Below are 19,783 nucleotides of genomic sequence, written 5' to 3'. Positions count from 1 at the left end.
CCCATGAAGATATCTGCTCAGCCTACTTCAGCAACACATCAATTTATACCTCATCTCCACACTCACTCATCCACGCAAAACTTGGCCCACAGTTCACGATGAAGACAGTCTTAGCTCAAGTGAGGGGGTGCGTGTGTATTTGTTTACAAAGCTGGAGTATAGAATGCCTCTGTGCTTCCTAGTGGCTTCTCCTCGTTCATCACTGGTGGCTCTGCCTTCCGTCCCCAATTAGGAAGACTTTCTGTCAAGTCCTGTCATTGGTGTAGTAGGACAAGAGGATGACTGCTGTCTAGAAGTCAGTCAAGTGATGGAGACACACAGCCAGCCAGCCAATGGCGATGCAGGGCCATGGACACTAGTGATGAGCTGGCTGGGTGGGGTCTGGAAAGGCACAGGTAGGTCACATCCTCTCACTCCAATGCAGCTGGAATCACACAAGGTGAAATCTATTTGCCTCCGGGATAGCTAAAGCTCCAGAGACCCGACTTTCCCAAGCCACAGGCAGGATATGGAACCAATGTACAGAGAACACAGACATCTCTGCACCTTGGAGTGGGATCTGGGTGAATGTATCAGGGTAGGATCGTGCTTAACTGGTCTTCTGAGCCACACGGGCACATTGTGGGTGGGTGTGTAGGTGTTTGTTATAGAACTGTGCATTTGCCATGATTCACAGTGCAGAGGCTCACTGAAGGAATTCCCCTCGTTCCTCATTGGATCCCAGACTCCTTCTTAGAGCAAAGAAATCTAAGTTGGAATTTGGGAAGGGATGACACGAAACAGCTCAGGATTATTAAGTAGGCTTCTATCCTCTCTGGCATTAAGGGGTTAACTACAATACACTCTACAGCAGCGATTCTCAACATCCCTGATGCCGTGGCCCTTTAGGTTTTTGTGTTGCCCCCAACCATAAAATTATTTCGTTGCTACTTCATAACTGTAACTTTGATACTTTTATGAATTGTAGTGTAGATATCTGATATGTGACCCACAGGTTGAGAACCACTGCTCTAAACGGCAAGATGTCTCCAAGATCTAAAAAGACCAACCATTTGGAACTTCAATCAACCGTCATATCACCAGGGACTAGCTCATTCTGCAAAGCCTTTCCTCAGACCCCTTTGCAAAAGGAAATTCAGCTGGTGAGAGAAGCTTGTTCCTCCAAGACCTCAGTGGTTGGTGTCAGGGGAGAGAACAGAAACCACCTGCAGACCGGGTGTGTCCCCAGTTGCGCGATGGTGCCACAGGGAGTAGAGACCCTATTAAGGCTACTTGAACACAGGTGTGCGCTCATTATTCTCACCCTGCACTTAAACCAACTTTGAAAGAAAACTCTAGTTTTTAATAATGAGATTTTTAAACAACCATATCACATTGCAAAAGCAGGATTACAGGTTTTTCGTTTTTGCTCTTTAGTTCTAGCCCAGGTAGGCTTTGTAATCATGCTCAGATTATTGGTTTACTTAGTAAAATTCTTTTTCCTTTAACTGTCTAATTAGCCCCAGGCCCTAGGTTGAATTCCAAGCATGGCAAAACAAAACAACACACACACACAAATGGCTAATTGACACATAAAATATGGGCAAATTTTACTTTGCTACTTTATCTTGAATTACAACAAGTTCTTAAGACTCTTATTTGGTTCCAAAGACAAATTTGCTCTTTAGGAAGGCAGATTCCATTACAGCTGGAATTACAACTTTGAGGCTATTGAGTTAACATCCAAGTTTAGCTGTCTCGGTGGATTCTAGAATGTGGAGTCTGGGTCTTATTTCAGTATGAGTCAGAATGAGTCAAGAGATGTACCTCATCTGAGGGGTCTGGGGAGGAGGGTGGAGGTATTGACTGCCAGCTCGAGACTGGGCATGGATCCCCACTGTATTACCAGAGCACAGGCAGGGTAAGCTCTGGTTTGGCTACTGACTTAGAGAATAGAATATCCAAGCTGGAAAAAGCCCTTTCTGGGGCAATGACTTCTGGAATGTCAGGGTTTTGTCCCATGCACCCCTCTGTAAGCCGCAACACTACCCCGACTTCTGAATCCCAGCTGGCATCTGTCCACTTTATGTCCAACAGACAGCACGGGCAGCTGGAAGGCCTTTGGGCCCCGGTGGCTCTGAACTGATCTAGGGTAACACCAAGAAAAACGCCATCTTTTTCTTCCCTTACAAAATATAAAATGACAGCAGTTAAAATATTATTTGAACAGCAGGCAAAAGAGTCTACTGGTCCACCATGTTACTTTCCCTGTATATACAGTGCAAAAATACAGAGCCTCTTAGCATAGAAAGCCAAGCACCAATTAAAATGGCTAACAAAAATGCCATTTAAAACCAACTGGAGACCAAACATTTGGAAAGCTACAATATGTACAAGCATTTAGACACAACAGCTGCCTTTGCATTTTAGAACAAAAAACTCATGAGTTCAGCAAATTCCTTTTCGCTGTGCTCCAACTTTATGAAAAATAAAATCAGTCCTTTCCTTTTAAAAAATACAGACCTGATTTTTTTTCTAAAATGACTCTCCTCGTTAATATATGAAATGATACAGCTGTTTTGGGAGTCACCAGGCCTCATTTTTTTCTTTTTTCTTTTCATTTAGAAATGATCCTAATTGCTGGTGGAGAGATGGCTTCCAGGTGAGGCAATGGGAACCAGGCACACTTCCTGATCTCCTGAAGACCACATCTGTGAAAGCGCTCTACACACCACCCCTGCAAAAGCTTTTAAATTTACAGTGATTGGGGCTGACACACAGATTATTGAAATCAGAGTTTAATGACAGGTCAGCATCATCTCTGAAGAGCATGGTTTTAGAAGGATGTGTGTCTACAGCAATCACATACCAGACACGAGCACACACTGACAAAGCTTGAGATTAGTTCAAAAACTGGTTCTTCCCTGTGAAGAATGCCTTCTACTTGGCCAAGCCCACTTCTCAATCAAATGGGGATTTAAAAGGTGACATCGCAAGGGAAGAAGGAGGGACCCAATTTGGTGACAGGGACTCAGCAGTCAAAGACGGGTTCACCAAACCCCTCCAGACTGCAAGTGTTTTACAGTGTGCCTGGCTCTTTCTTCTGTGTGGAGGATCTTCATGAATCACCTTTTGGAGTACAACATGAGAAATTTCCCTGTGAGACAGAAGCAGAAGCAGACAAGCCTTTCTGCACAGTAGTGAAGAGTTAAAAAGAAATATTTTTAAAGCTTTGGATCCCAGCAACCAAATTCTTAATATAAAGTAAAATAAAATGCTAAAAATCCAACTAACTAACCAAGCGAACCAAAGTAAACCTGTATAAAATCCAGGAAGCTCAAATCTCCTCTGCCCTGAAGAAAATGTGCAAAGGGCCCACAGGTCCAGCAAGGTTCGCAGCTTTAAACAGACCTGAGGAGGGACAAAGGCCACCGGGCTTCCTTTGCAGGACAGCTGGCAGAACACAGTGTGGGAGCTTGGTGGAGAACTCAAGGCTTTGGAACCCCTGGATTTTCATTAGCCAACTTGATGCTTACACATTTCAGAAGGAAAACAAAGGCTTTCACCTGCCTTCTAGGTCTCCCATCCCCCTTCCCCTGTCACCTGATCTAAGAACCCAAGGCAGTGGGGGTTGGGCAAGTGCTGCTGGAAAGAGCAACTCAGCACCAGGCCCTATGCCAGAGGCACAGCTGGTTCCATTCACAGTTAAGGAGCCCAACCGTGTTTCTATCTCCAAGAGAGCTATCAGGAGCACCACGCTGTCTCCTGGGGACCAGACATCATCAAGGTGTGTCAGCAGTCTGCTGTGGGTACCACGCCTGGGTCCAAGGACGATCTTAACTCCGCCATCTGATAAACAGAGTGAGCAGAGCAGGCCAATGGAGGACATGGTGATTATTTAAGCATCTGGAGGGACATCCGGTGGTTGAGATGTCGGAAATGTTTGCATTGCTTCAGAGACATGAAAGAAGCGCTAATGAGTAACAGACTGGCTCAAGAGAGGCATGGCAAGGCACTTACTCCAGTATTCAAGCGAAAGTTGCAAAGAGACACTTTGATGGAGGGGAGTTAGAGTCGATGACTCATAGGTCTGCTTTCAGCTCCTGACAGGTTTGTTTGTTTGTTTTTTTCCTCAAATCCTAGGATTATGGAGATCAATTTTGGAAAACCATCCCTAGAAAAATAACCACTAAGACTTTCCAAAAGTGACTTTTCTGTTTGGGAATATTCCTACCAGATTCTTTGGAGGAATAAATTGGACCTGTAGCAGCTCCAGGTGGAGCCAGGCGCTCCTTGAGCTGGGATGTCAGGTGACAGGGTGGGTACACACCAACAGTTCCCACCACAGACATAGTGTCTGTCACCAAAGACGCTGCCTGAAGGCTTAGCATTCCCAGGTGTCAGCAGCGTGGTGAAGCTATCCTAAGATGTCTTGGGACACAGCAGCAGAAACCTTATGAACACGGTCCCTTAGGACCAGAGATGGAGGCGACACTCCATATAACAAGATCCCTTACGCTGAAGGTTTTGGGAGGCCCAGACACATCTGACCTGGTCCTTCTTTGTCATCAGTGTACCCCCCGAAATACAGTGCTTCATGGATGATCACAGCTCTTCACTTCTCTTTCTATGGCACTAACACAACCACTGCCTGACGCAAGGTGATGCCCATGACTCCTAGGTTAGGAGGTGTCATAGCAACTGTCCATCTAGTTGATGTGGAAAGATACCAATGGGGATATAAATGTGCCACAGGCCTCATGTGGGGCACCCATCAAGACAAATCAAATGTACTCTAAAGGTGCTTGGCATGAACTTTTAATTAACATATATTTTAATGCTGCCCAGTTCTTGGTTTTTAACTGAAGTAGCTCTGTTAATTAGAGTCCTAGTGTTTATGCTGAGCAATGAGAAGACTTAATTACCATCAGTCAAATGCACAATGAAGATGCCAGATAATTGAGAGAACCGAACCTTCTAGGTAGCTCACACCTTCAATCTGATTCTCTGCTTCAGGAGGAGGGAAGAGATGTCAGTCAAGATGGGTAGGAATGTACAAGAACTACTTATTGAAAATAAAAAAAAAAGCAAAAACAAGACCCTAGTAACCTGAAAATCCAGTAATCTTAATACACTCACTAGTCTGTGAGTGTGCTAACCATTCGGAGGGAACACAGAACTATTCTAGAGTGTAAACACGGTGACACGTGAAACACGCCTGCTGTTAGCCTCCCTTTGGGGGTCCTAGACCTCACCCCTGACTCAAAAGAATGACGGAGGCAGTGCTTCTGGATGCAAGGCTAGGTTTATTATAGCGTTTTTATTAACAAACTTTCGCCAGACAGTTCTGAGTGTGTTGGTACCGCAGGCACGTTGGCTTCAAGGTTTGGCATCTGGCAGTCTGTGGAACTGCACTTCAATCTCACATTGCTTCTGCAACTCTGTGGACTGTTTGGGCAGGACCTGTAGCCAGCTTCCCCTATTAAATGGCTGAATCTACATTTTGGTTCATTATGATTTAACTGCTCTGAGTTCACATTTTCATCCGTCTGCGGCAGGCTTGGCTCCACTGTCTCCTCCACTGTGTCAGTCTGGTTGGGTAAACTGGAGACCCCGGATTCAGTCCCCCCACTGTCCTCTGTGTCCCCCGTGTCTCTACTTCTGCAGAGTCCCCTTTGGTTACTCTCAGGATGGCAACAAGCTCTTTGGAAAGACTCAGTGCTCCTGCTGACAGACAGCAATGGCTCTGTTGTCCTGGGAAGACGTTCATCCACGCTCCGAAGACTGTGCACGCCGGGGAGATCAAGCTGTTCTTGGGTCTGGATGTGCTGCACTGGATGGAGAAAAAAATTCCTAGGCAGAGAATTCTGCATCCCCTGGGGCAGCATGTGCCGGATGGGATGCAGAAGGACCTCAGCGGCCTGGTGTGTGGCCTTCAGAGGTGCCACCACCTTCTGAATCTGGACGAGGCTGCTGGCGGTGGAAGCACACTGGTGGCATAAGGAGTCACCCATCTGCTGGCAAGAGTGAGGGCCGTATTTTAAGTGCGTGTAGGCATTTGGGCAGTTACATCTCTGCTTGAGAGAGAAGTGACACACGGCATCCCGCTCCAGGCAGGCCTGTAACAAGGCTGAGTCTGGTTCGTTCCTGGGGCTTCTGGTGAGGTCGCTGTTGTAGGCTGCGGGCATAGGCATCCCTAGATTCTTTGCTTGGCCATTGAAAAATTCAGGGCAGATGTGTGGCTCTTCGCAAATACTCTTCTCTGGGGCAGTGCAGCTGTGAGATGCCAGGGGTTGTAACTCGTAAAACTCATGTTCCAGTTCGGGTTTTTGGCCCCTGGCGTCCACGCGGTAAGCACTGGCGGTATGTGTTTTGCTTGGTTCCCTGTCACCAGGGCTTGCAGACAAGGTGTGGGAAAAGGCACTGCACTGGAGCTTTTTCGGTAAAGGGATCTGGCCGCAGGTGCCTTGTGGCCCCAGGCACCGACACATGCACTGGAAAAAGAAGGTGGCGAAGGCCCAGCTGATGCACATGACAAGCATCATGAAGGTGCCCAGCTGGGTGTAAGCCAGGACTGTGGAAGGCATCATCATGGCCCCAGCCACAAATGTGGTCAATGCAGCCATGGCGATCGCAGAGCCCATACGACTTAGAGAGAAGATGACCTTGCCTTCGCGGTCGGGATCTGGAGCTAAGCGATACGCCACCCCGTAATGGACGGCAAAGTCTACGGACAAGCCGACTGCAACTGAGATGGTGACAGACTCCAGCACATTCAGCTCCCAGCCCAGCAGGACGAGGGAGCCAACTGTGACGAAGATGGTTCCAGCTATGGAAATGATGGCGTAAAGGCTGATGATGACATTCCACGTGGTCAGCAGCATCACACTAAACGCAACGGCCACCGAGAGCCCCATGGCAATGAGGGTGCCGTCGGAAAGGCTGTCCTGAAGGTCATAGAACTCCAGGTTGCTGATAAACCAGCCGTGGCTGAGGCCCTCGGGTGCAGAGCTCAGCTCGCTGGAAATCCACGAGTCCACCTCCTTGTAGAACTGCTGCATCTTCTCATAAGCCAGCGTGAAGAGGAAGGTACTCTGGAACTCCAGCACCACGGCCCTGATGGTATCGTTGATATCGAACCTCGGCCCCGGGGTCTTGTTATTCAGATGGTACCCTGTGCTCCTGTCCAGCTCCATGATGGCCTTCTTGATGCATAGTTCAAAAACCTCTTGCTTATAGGGGAAGCTGCAGTGGCTGCAGCACGGGTACAGGGCAGGCTCGTCACAGTCCTGGTTCTCCATCCACTGTTTGAAGGTCTCGATGAAACAGCTGGTGAAGTCCTGCTGCTCAGTCTGGTAGAAGAATGTTTGGTTCCTCAGTTTTTGACAGAAGTGCAAAATCCAGGCCTGGGAGGCTGGGCTAGCAATGTTGAAAGTGCTATCCAGTGTCAGCTTCCCTTTGCTCTTGGGGTTTAGGGGGTTGCCGCTGTCTTCTGGGGACACGCCCCAGATTACCGTGATGGGCATGTGGAGCTCCTCTCCATGGTGAACCCGCTCGAACATGAAAAGCTTCTTAAACTCAGCATCATAGCGCTCAAAAGGATGGGAGGATCTGAACACCTGGAACTCGGATAACTCCAACGAAGGCAGCTTCATCTTTGGGTTTATGCACACGATGTAGGCCCCACCTATAGTCAGGGCAAGGAACCAGATGAGCCAAAGGTAGCGAAACTTGATGACGATGCATGGTAACACTTTCTCAAAAAAAATCCGAGATGCCTCTGAAATGGCAAAAAGTACCTGGCGGCACTTCTGACAGACCACTGCCAAGCAGCTCTTGTCATAGGCTTGTGGCTGAGGCTTTCTGAAGCAGCTGAATATATTGAGGAGGTATCGCTCATGCAGAACAATGACAGCTGGGAGCCAGGTGACCATCAAGACATAATTCACCAATATGGCGGTTCCTGCATACACCCCGAAGCACCTGATGGCGGTAATGTTGCTAACGTAGTTAGCGTAAAAGGCAGCAGCAGTGGTGAAGCTGGTGACAAACATGGAGAGGGCAGCATGCTGCAGGGTGATGCTCACCGCTTCTGACGTTTCCGCACGAGGCTTGTCGAACTTGGTGTAGTTCCAGACATCGCACAGGACAAAGGCGTCGTCCGCGCCAATTCCGACCAAGATGATGAGCGCGGTGAGGTTCATAAAAGGAAAGAATTCAAAGTTGAACACAACTCGGTAGAGGAAGTAGGAGACGATCAAGGAGCTGATGATGGCAAACATCGTCATCAGAGTGATAAACATGGACTTGGTGTAGACACACATGATGAGGAGGACGATGACAATGGCTATGGCGGGATACACGGTATCCATGAGGAGGTAATCCTGAAACAAGCTGTGCTTGATGCCGAATTCGATCCCCGTGACGGTGGTGATGCCGTCCGAAGAGTTCCAGTTTTCAAAGTTGTCCAGGTAGATGTTCATCATGCTCTCCCCTTTCTCCGTGGGGGAGAAGAGCATGCTGTATTTTAAAGCGGGCACGGCATAGTCAGCTGTCTTTGGGGTGATGAAGTCCTTGTCTACTAGGTAGTGGAGGATCTGGTACACGGCGTTGTATTTGGTACACTTGCGCGGCACATTGGTGCACTTGAGCTGGTCCTTTCTCCGGGCCGCCTTGTCCCAGCAGTCCGGTCCCAGGGTGCCGTTTTGGTAGTGCTTGGCACAGGTTCGAAGCAGCTTCAGCGTGTGGGAGACGTCTCGCTCGACAATCTTCTGGCAGGATGATCGGTTATTCAGAATGGCGATGTAATTCCCCAGGGTCCAGCTGGGACAACAGGAAACGGCGGTGGTCCTCTGGCAGAGGTCGCTGAACTGGGGGTGAGATCTGATCTGCAGAGACAGACACGCAGGACTGGAGTTTAAACAGACTCGCCACCAGCAGTTCCCTCTTGCCTCTAGGGATGAGGAAGGCACAGAAGCTAAACCATCCTCTTTCACAGAGTGTGCTGGTGTGTACACAAGTGAGTACTCCCCTCAGGGTCTCACAGTACAGCTATTCTACAGATTGCTTGATTTTGAACAGCCAACTCCTGCTTGGGAATGGCATACAAATATAATGCCATGCCAACCAGTACTGAGTTTGGCTTAAGAAGAGAGATAAAATTGCTTAGCAAACAGAGCTTTCCAAAATCACCATGGAAGTAATGAAGTGGACATGTTCTCAAGTTCATGCATTCACAGGAGGAAGGAAACAGCTGTCCAATTGCTGTTTTCCTGAAAATTGTGGGTCTTAGCATGAAAGTTTTGGTGACAAATTCCCAAATTCCCAATAAACACAGCTGAAGGCAAAGATGTACTAAACGTACTCCTATGGCTGCCACACCTCCCTGAGATCCATACCTTACCATCTGATCCCCAATGTGACAGTCCTGACAGGCAGACTTCTGGGAGGTACAGTGGGTATGTGCCCTATGGTAGTGGTTCAAGGGTGTTTGTGCTTTTTGGTGCTGTATGACACACAGATGGTACCACCTTAGGAGACAGGTTCACTGGACACGCAATCTGCAGGCCCTTTGATCTTAAATCCTTCCAGTTCTTAGAACTGTTAGGAACAAATCACTTGTTGACAAATTATCTAATCTGAGGTACTTTGTTCCTGAGTCTGAACAGACTAGGACAAAACTCTATTTGAAAAATCAAAAAGGGACTGGAGTCATGAAAAACTTAGACTAAAATTGTTTTCTTCTTTTTCTTCTTCTTCTTCTTTTTTTTTTCCCCCCAAGACAGGGTTTCTCTGTAGCTTTGGAACCTGTCCTTGTTCTGTAGACCAGGCAGGCCTTGAACTTACAGAGATTCACCTGCCTCTACCTCTTGAGTGCTGGGACTAAAGAAAGGCATGTGCTACCACTGCCTGGCTCTAAAATGATTTTCTGAAATAAGGTAAGAATGGTCATTATTTTGAGATTAAAACATTTTTATATCTGAATTTAAATAAGTATAAGTTACCAAATATAAATAAACAAAAAAGTAGAATTTTAGTTCTTCTTTTAGATCCTCATTTATTCAGGTTGGCTAGAACCCTTTCTGGGGAACTTTTCTCGTTGGTAAATGGTAACTGGGGTCCTTAGGAACTGTGGTGACTCTGAGTTGGTGTGGCCAGTGCATCATTTAGGATGCTGTCCCAGGGAAGGCTGGTCCTGTCACAGTGAGTGCCAGCCTTCTTCTGTGGCCTGACTAGAGACCTCTGATCAGAGAGACCAGAGCCGAGGAGGCCGGCCTTATCACTTTCCCTCCTCTTTATTTACCAAAGGCTGTTCTAGGGAACCACTCCAAAGTTCAGAAAGGGTGTGGAGAGTTTTCCTAACGTGATTTCACACAGCCTGTACCTTGATTAAACTAGGCTTTGTCAACTGTTCATTAAAATCTCTTCCAAGACAGAGAAGTTGGCTGACATGCACAATCGTTTTGGAAGCCAGACTTACCTAAGACCCAAGTTACACATTATACACATTATTAGCCTGGGTAAAGTGGGACTCATGTGTGGAGAGGCCTGGGTGGCACAAGGAGGCTGTGGGCTAGAACTGCGCCTGGAGATTCAGTCTGATGTTTGAAGTTTTCCTAATAAAGGTTGCTCAGCATGGTGGTACGCACCTTTAATCCCAGCACTCAGGAGGCAGAGACAGGTGAGATCTCTGTGAGTTCGAGGTCAGCCTGGTCTAAATAGGAGATCTAGGACAGTCAGGGTTACACAATGAGATCCTGTCTTAACAAACCAAAACAAGACAGAGAAAAACAAAACAAAAACAAAATGACTTGCTTTGAGCAATTCTTTACGGTTGTAAAGAAAAGTGGGCCAAAGAGTTCACATGAAAATGCAACAGAGTAAGCACGACTTTCACAAAACTTATTTTTAAAGCTTATTTCTGAAAACACATAATTAGCATTTATAAGACAGAGAAATTCCAGGTTTAAAAATTCATATATATTCACTTGAGAAAAATGGGCTAGTAAGTCATGCCACCCTGAAACAGCATCTCCAGTTTCCAGGGCAGATAACAGTTCACCACACAAAGAGATTACAGGGATCCCAGCTAGAAGGGGCATATGTGTTCTGCCGAAATGCCCAGGCAAAACTAAAGAAAATACAGTTGCCAGCCACAAATGCAACAGTGGCATGTCATTGTATCCTTGAATAGCCCTTTTTTTCTAGTAAGAGTGGGAGTTTTATATGTATATTTGACCAAAGATTAAAAACTTGAGCATCATAAATACTATTATTTGCTGGCTATGATACAAAAACAAATGCTAGTTTGCCCCCATGGAACTATGGTGCTGGCTGGGTACAACATTTGGAAAAACTGATTTTAAGACTATACAGGGTAAGGAAAAGGGTCACAGAGAACGGTATCTTGATGGGCACCCTCTAACTAGCCCTTCAGGATATTAGCATCCTCAAGGGAAGGACCACAGCACTGCCCGTACTTCCAGTGAGCAAGGCCCTACATCCCTACCTGTCCCTCCATTCAAAATGCTGTCTCTGGGCACAATGTGAGAGAGGCACTGTGGTCCTTGCCCTCAATTTGCTCCAGAGTGACAGAGATATCAATGATCAGAACTTAATGAGACAAGTAGTATATAGACATATGGGGACCGCAGAGCAAGTGCCCCAGTCTGAAAGCACTGCATCACATTGGCAATAACCTGTTATTTGTGACTGGGATAAATAAAGAATCCCATATTACAGTCTGAGGCAGAGACTGGCAGGGAGACATCTCTTTCCGCGGGGAACAGATGTATTCTTGTTATACGTTCGGAAAAGGGATCCTTTGGAATAGTTTATATTATAAAATATAAACTAGAGTTTACAGAAGCAAATCCCTCATGAGGGAGCACAGCCCTCTAATTGTAGCTACTAACCAACACGGGTCTTGGGGAATCATTCTGCTTATGTGGTTGTGACATGTCTTTGCACAATTCCTTAGTTAGATAGTAGCAGGGGTGGAGCTGACTTAAAATAGAGGGTGAAAAGAGAGGAGAGAGAGAAAGGAGACACCAGTTGTGTTTAAATGATACCTTAGCTTTAAAAACTACTGGCTAAGCTGAAGGTATTTTAAGAAGCCAAGAAAGGGAAAAGAGGAAGATTAAGCCCTCCACAGCAGGCTCATCTGACTCCTGGATTGTCCGCCTGGCAACCAAGTCAGAGGACAGCGAGGGCAAAGGCCCCTTGAAAGGAGCATCAGAAAATACATTCCAGGCCCCCCTAAGCTTCTGGGTGGTATGTGTGTGGGGTCCTATAGCCCATGAAAGCTAATCTAGAAGACGGTCCCAGACACCAATTTTCAAATCCCTCTTATGGTCTGAGTCCTCAAAGTTCCAATGTCTCTAACATGCAGAGACTAACATGGTGAAGTGTGTCCCGTGGGATGATGCTCAGAGAGACCCTTCTGGTTATGAGTGTGAGTCAGCCAGTGGGCCCTACAGGACAGAAAACAAGGACCAGAGAGGGTCAGGGAAATGGAGGTTAAGGGACACCTCTGTGGGGAGGCGGACAGAGCTCGTCCACTCTTTCTGGAAGCCCCAGTCACTCTGAATTAGGAGCACAGGTGGCACGGAAATTCAGTGGAATCTGGAGAACCATCGCAGCAGAAAAGGGAACGTCTGATCTCACTGAGGTATGACACTCATTGCCAGGGTCAACCCACTGACAGCTAAGCTCTTCCTCTCTGGATCATTAACTTGGTCCCATTAGCTTGAGAGGTGTTTCTAACCAAGTGCTTAAACACAATAACAAGGACTCAGGGGTAGGGAGGAAAGGCTGCCAAGGACTCAACACTGTAACACACATAAATTCCCAAAGCAGCTCCAACTGGGGACTGGAAAAAGCTAAGCAGTAATCTCAGAGCTGAGCTGTTCAGCCAAGTTATACCTAACACGTCAATTGGACATTTTATCATATTTTTCCAGAGTAGAATCTGAGACCAGAATATAATCACATTTGCAACTGGTTTATAGATGGGGGTTAATTTAACAAGTTAAAATTATAATCCTGTTTTCTGAAGTAGATCTTTAGGTTCCTGACTGCCTGTTTATTCATTTAGTGTGATTCTGTAACTGCCCTTTGGATTCCTTTGGATGTGTGTTTTGGGGGACTGCCCCCAAATCCTCACCTTGAAAGCATTCTGTTAAGAACGGGCTGATGAGATGGCAGTAAAGGCCCTTGTGGTCAGGTCTGAGGACTGAGCTCAACCCCTAGGACCCACATGATAGAGGAGAGAACGGACTCTTGTAAGTTGTCCTCTGACCTCCACCTGCGTACTATTACACGCACACGCACACACACACACAAACACACACACACACACACACACACACTATGGACAGGAGTCTGAGAGAGGGGCTGGGGAGATAGCTCAGTCTGTGAAGTGTGAGCATGAGGAGCTGAGTTTGATTCCCAGAATCCACGTTAAAAAACGAGCCAGGCATGGTGACAAGTGCTTGTAATTTCAGTGCTGGAGAAATGGTGACAGGTGGATCCCTGGGTGTGCTGGCCACATAATCTAGTCAGCTCAGCAAGTTCCCGGCCACATGAGACCCTGGAGGTGTCTAAGGAAGGATATCTGAGGTTATCCTCTAGCTTCCTTCCACACGCATGCGTACATGTGAATTCACACCCTTGCTTCACCTGGTCCCCAATCTCTCTCTCTCTCTCTCTCTCTCTCTCTCTCTCTCTCTCTCTCTCTCTCTCTCTCATACTGTCTCATCATTACCTCTATTTTCCTTTTAATTGTTTCCTCCTCCTCTAATTTTTTCATTTACTATTTCCTGTTTAGGTGTGCGTTTTTTTGTAAGCGACCTCACCAGGATCACTGGATACGTCCATGTTATAGATGAAGGAGGTGCTATGCTCCTTTCACTGCTGAAAGCTACCGCGATTCGGTGTCGTTTACTGACCTTTTTAACTCTCAGAGTCTAATGCATATTAAAAAAAATAAATTGCTATCAAACTAATACTTATTTCAGGCCATGTTGACTCTTTCATAGTCTTTCAAGTAGGAAACAGCATATACAGCAAAACAAACACAGGGCAAGGGTGTAGTCTTCTTATGGAAGCACAAAGTACAGAGGGTAGGGACATGCTCTGGAGGTGGATTTGGCTGGGTTCAAGTCTGCTACTTACTATCTGTGCAAAGTGTCTCCATCTATACAACGGTATTTGGCTCATCTGCTGTTGTGGGGATTATACGACTCATGGAAATGTTTAGGATGCACACACACAGGGAGTAGTCCATGATTACATGGGGTCTCCAGGAAGGTAAGGTCTGAAGACCAAGGGCAGGCAGAACACTGAGGGGTAAGAGGCATCCAAATTCAGAGTTCTCATCCAAGTGTGATGACAAGTAATCAAACCAACTTCACCTCCCAAGCCTGCCTTCTCATCTGGTCAGTGGTGCTGAAGCCCAAGCCATGGGCCCACAGCGACGCCTTACAAGCACCTAGCATGAACTACTGCATGCGTTAAGTGCCACTACATGCTTACTACTTTAAAATTAACTTTCTACCTAAGAGGTGTCACACACGATGAGAAATACACAGACAGCTGCCAAGTAAGGTAGCGTCTAGCAGCTATGGAGGAAATACGGCAAGACCGGACCACCGACTAGAAAACTCTGGTCTGTTTACAGCTCATTTGTGGGTTTGACTGGTTTGGAATCAAAGCCAAGGAAGGTGACATGGACAGAAAACTGATGGCATGATCCCTGGTGAGGTCAATCCCAGGATGTCAAACAGCTTTTCCTCTTGGGGAATGGTATAAAGCCAGGGCATCTAGGGACCAACACACTAGGTGGACTGTGAGCTGCTAGTTCTTTGAAGGAATTCATCAGCACAATGATATTGTTGGTCTAGGTGACTCTATGGGCCCTTTCTACCCCATATTTCACTAAGATGCCCCATTGAGAGCAGAAAATGGGAATAAGGTTGTTGGCTAACTCTTAACAGGGCAGGTGCTTGGGTTTGGGACTAACCTCTGGTTTTATATTTTAGAGTTATTCTAAGAACACATAGAGTTCCTTTCTGCCTGGCTATCATCCTTGGACAGGTCCATTAGTGATGTCAGACAGCAGTTTGAACCTGCTCAAACTGATAGCCCTTCCACACCCAGGGGTGACTGAATTCATGTCCTCTGGACCTGACATCTGTGTGGCTCTGGAGGAGTCTGGCAGGAAAGGCTTGTCCTGAATCCTAGCATCTTCCAAAGCAGCAAGCTGTTAGATCCTGGGGCCATCTGGATTGGAGTACTGGGGGCCATTGAGCTAGACACTGTATTAAGTATCTAGACACTTGTCTTAGATACTGCATTAATATCTTTTGACACCCCCACCCCTTGCTTCCTAAGTTTTCCTTTGAAATCACCACTGACTGCCCGACAGGCAGGCATTTAACTGCACAGTGACAACGCGACCACTGGCTGGGGAGGGGCAGCGTGCGGAAGAGTGGAACTAGAGAGGAGAGAGCACAGGTGAGAAGAGACAGACTGAACCATTGCCATGAAAAGAACTGTTGTGAATTAACAGAAGACCATCAAGCTGAGAGCATGTGAGTGGCAAAGGAAGAGAGTTCTTTATTAAAGAAGGCAGCGTGTTCTAAAGATGGGAAAACACAGGACACTTGGATGCCGGGATCCGGAGAGCGAAGCCTGACTGCTGGGGCTTGCTTTGGGTGGCTTGCCTTGCAGGCATTTCATCGGTCAGACACCAGGGCAGCAGCAGAAGTTTTCATAACAACTTTATTATGTGGAACAGATTTCAGCTATGTTTTACATACCCTGGAATTATCCACATCACACATTGACTTAATTGCAGGTAAATTCCACAGCGTCTCCCCTCCTGCTGAAGCAAACACTACTCTGGAGTATCCATCACCTGGTAGGATGAAGAGAGAAAGACAAATGTTTATAGGTTATTTATCTGGTAAGAGTCAGAATGCAGAAACAATTCAAATGAGAAGCTGCATAGACAATCTGTTATCAGGAGGGAATTCTTTCCTTTGATAAAGTCTCAGAGAAAATGTGTGTGTGTGTGTGTGCGTGTGTGTGTGTGTGCGTGTGTGTGTGTGTGTGTGTGTGTGTGCGTGCGTGTGTGCGTGTGCGTGCATGCGTGTGCGTGCGTGTGTGTGTGTGTGTGTGTGTGTGTGTGTGTGTTGGGGGGCATGGGTGTGCATCAGTGCCACTTTCACTCAAAGCCTGTACCCACTTGCTACACAGGAACCTTGTAGTAAGTATGTAACAAATCTGCTTCTGATTAGATTATAATTAGGAAGAAAAGGCTGTAAACTCTCAGCAGAACAACTGAAGGTCTCTCTTCATTTCCTTAATGGCATAAGCAATGGTAGAACGCCATACTAGGGACATACAAAAGGATCATGAGGTAGTCTCTCTGGCAGCTGGCTACCGAGAGATAGTGGGTGACTGAATTACCACGCTCACAGGAGAGGCCACCTGAGTGCTGATGCACTGTGCCAGCCAGGAGCACAGGTGCGCTGCACCCCTGGCTGTGCTCGGGGCCACTCTCCCACCCTAGAGTCTAGGAAAGAACCTGAGTTAGACCAACACAAGCTGTTTGAACAAGACCTGGCTGTAACCAGGCCCTGCCACTAATCACCTACGGGACCTCATGCAAGCAGCTGCTAAATTCTCTGCGACTACTTCCTCATTTGTAAATGGTGACAAAAACGCTGTCAAATAATAGCAAGACTGAAACGGAAAGCAGGCAGTCCATGGGACTGCTTCTGTCTGGGTTATTAAAAAGGTTTAGTATGTATCAAAGTGAACAAAGTACATTAAATTTTACATTATCTAAACATCTAATTGCATTAACATCATTGGCAAAGCATCGTTACAAGTGCTTTTATTCATGATCATTCAGCTGTCCTCAGCAAACACGTGTGCTCACCACATAGCTGTTGTCTTATGTAGACCGAATACACAATTGGCCCCATGAAAACAAGTATTCCATTCCCACCTAGCCCTTGAGGGTTTTAGACAAGCCAGAACTTACTGCTCAGAAGACAACCATTGGTGTGGACTACTGGGAACAAACGCTAGACTTCCTTCCTGACTCACTGTTGTTCTTAGTAAGCCATTAACAAGTGCTGATTAAGCAATTATAATAATACTTTGAAAGGGAAACAAAACAAACAAAACAACAGCCCAAACGTTCAGTTTTTCTAATCTGTGTTTTAAGAGGCAGAAAATGTTTGAACTTGCATTGCTTCCTAGAATTAGTATAAAATCTGAATCTCCTCTTCACCCCATCTATCTGAGACATCAGGATCTAGGTAGGTCCTCTGGTATCTAGTTAGGCAGGGAAATATTCAAGGGGGAGGGTTCAACAAATTGAAATCAAAACAATTATACTATTAATATTTGCTCAGTCAGAAACTATGACCCTCAATCCTCATTCTTAATCACTTTGACCACGGAACACCTAACATGTCATCTGCAGTTGCTTGCTATCTCCTGTACATTCTCCCCTGCAGCTGCCACATAACAAGATGACTTTACGTGTAATTGAATTTCTCTAGTGAGTTGGCTGCTAAAATTTGAATCTGTGGTTCCACATTGAAATCTGGGTTCTTGCAATGCCTGGGACTCAATTCTGTGAAGCCACATTCTGCTGCAGCTTCTTCAGAGGGAACAGGTGGTCCAGGGTTCTAGCCACAGCACCACGCCCACGTCCTTTTCAGCCAGCCTGACCCACTTCCAAGCTCTGCGCCTCTACACACCACACTTGTTCACCTCTGTGTTCCCACTGTTAAGTGGCAGAGCATGGCTCTTTCTGATCTGGGCCACTTCACCCCTCTGGGAGGTCACCATATTGATAGGAAACTTAGTGCGGACACCTGAACAGCATAGGGTACTACAGTCAGTAGTACCTGAATACTACAGCTAAGAATTCCTGGACTCAAGTGATTCTCCTGCCTCAGCCTCAGACTAGTTGGGTCTGCAGGGCATGCACCACAACACTTGGTATGTGGATAGTTCTTACTATGTTTCTTTTTACTTAAACAAAGCTATACAACTTTTTTAACTAATAGATTATTTCAGGACTGAATAAAATATGTACTTGTTAACTGATCCAGAAATAAATAGGAAAAAGGATTTGACATGACTTTCAGTTCAGGCAAAGCAAAAAATTTTATTAATCTCTTCTTTCTATTTGAAAGGAATCCTTTTCTTAATTTTGAATCATTGATAAATTCCGACTATGTGACTACAGAACCTGGGAAGCTGCTGGGTTTTATTTCACTCCATCTTGCCCCCAGGAAGTTGCCTAGGACTTGGTCCGTCCAGACCTCACTCACTTGGAACGTCGCAGAAAAAGCTGTCTTTCTGGAAGTTCCAGTCTACCTCTCTTCTCTCTCTTTCATGATGATCGTCTGACCATCTGTCGTCCCGGTGGCTGAAAGTAAAAAACAATCTGATCTTTGATAAAGTTCTGGCCATTTCAAAGAGACAGGCAGGGTCTAACAGTCCAACTCTAAGGCTCCAATCTATTTAGCATCCGGTACCAAGCCGGAAGGATTCATGTGAGCAATGTTAGTTTTTCCATGTGTAAAGAAGAAAAACCTCACTTTTCATCTTAGTATAGCCAAGACATTTTAGTGACAAGTTAAACTTAATGGCAAAGGAATTGAGCCTTGTGTTTTAATCTAGCCTTTTTGCTCAGGCAATAAGAAGGATTCATTAAGTAGCACTATATTTAAAAGTCATAAAAAGTACATGATTACCTTTTGGCTTGCTCTTCTGCATACTTATAAGGATAATTTGCTAATGTTGCTTTGTATCCTGTGTTTTTCATCATGTTATTCCACGTGACCAGCCTTTGGCCTATTGCAGTCCCTCTTGGTTCGAAACCCTAAGACAAAACATTACATGTTCCTATTAGTGCATTCTATTTCCCACTAATTACAATTACGTTAACGACTCAGGAAAGCAATATGAAAGCAACACAGAGTTTTCAACAGGAAACACAGGCATTCCTCACGACTACTAGAGACCCGTGTTAACACTGCCTTTTGGATAACACTCATCTCTTTGCTACGACAAAGCCATAAGGCTCTCTAGTTACATGCTTCCGGAAATGGGAAAAGCATATCAGAGTTACATGTGCCCAAGTATTTAGCAAGTGCTTAATTCTAACTTGTAAAAATTATGGTCCAATTAAATTATGTTATACATTTTCACAATGTCTTACTAAGAGTATATCATATCCTTGATCATATTTTTCTCATTATTCCACCCCAGAGGAACATTTACTTAACAGATCCTGTTACATGAAAATGCCTTTACTTCTGGAAGGTGGGGAGAGATGCACAGTATTAAAATCTTTATGGAAATACTTCCAAGAGTATGGACAGTATTCAATATGTTAATTATTTAATCCTTGATTAACATGGGGACAGAGATGTGGGGACATGTTGAGCTTGAGCTAGTTCCTTGACCTTACCTAAAAGTATAAATAACACATCTGTTTGGGTTTTTGTTTTTTGTTTTTGCTTCTGAGACAGGGTTTCTCTGTATAACATACCTAATTATCTTGGAAGCCCCTCTGTAGACCAGGCTGGCCTCCAATTTACAAAGATCCACCTGCCTCTGCCTCTGGAATTAAAGACTGTTGGGATTAAAGGCATGCACCACCTCCTGGCTGATAACACCTCTTTACTTGTAGAAAGAGAGCTACATGGTTACTGGGGACTGACTGCGATAGGCTTTTAAAGAAATGGGGAGCTGGGTGTAGTGGCTCAGA

The 19,783-nt window shown here is 45.8% G+C and overlaps 1 protein-coding gene across 1 annotated transcript in view; it reads right to left on the bottom strand.

The window, feature by feature from the left end:
- Positions 1–5,265: 5,265 nt before the first annotated feature.
- The window catches only part of Disp1 (dispatched RND transporter family member 1), a 52,404-nt gene continuing 37,886 nt past the window's right edge, over positions 5,266–19,783 (bottom strand). The window contains 4 exon segments of the mRNA XM_038349199.1: positions 5,266–8,867; positions 15,801–15,898; positions 18,339–18,436; positions 18,765–18,892. Coding sequence (XP_038205127.1) covers positions 5,289–8,867; positions 15,801–15,898; positions 18,339–18,436; positions 18,765–18,892 — 3,903 coding nt within the window. The 3' untranslated portion in view covers positions 5,266–5,288.

This window comes from Arvicola amphibius, chromosome 12, assembly GCF_903992535.2.
Source record: "Arvicola amphibius chromosome 12, mArvAmp1.2, whole genome shotgun sequence".
Classification (NCBI taxonomy): Eukaryota; Metazoa; Chordata; class Mammalia; order Rodentia; family Cricetidae; genus Arvicola; species Arvicola amphibius.
The sequence above is the reverse complement of the archived record's forward strand: the minus strand, read 5'-3'. Positions and strand labels throughout refer to the sequence as shown.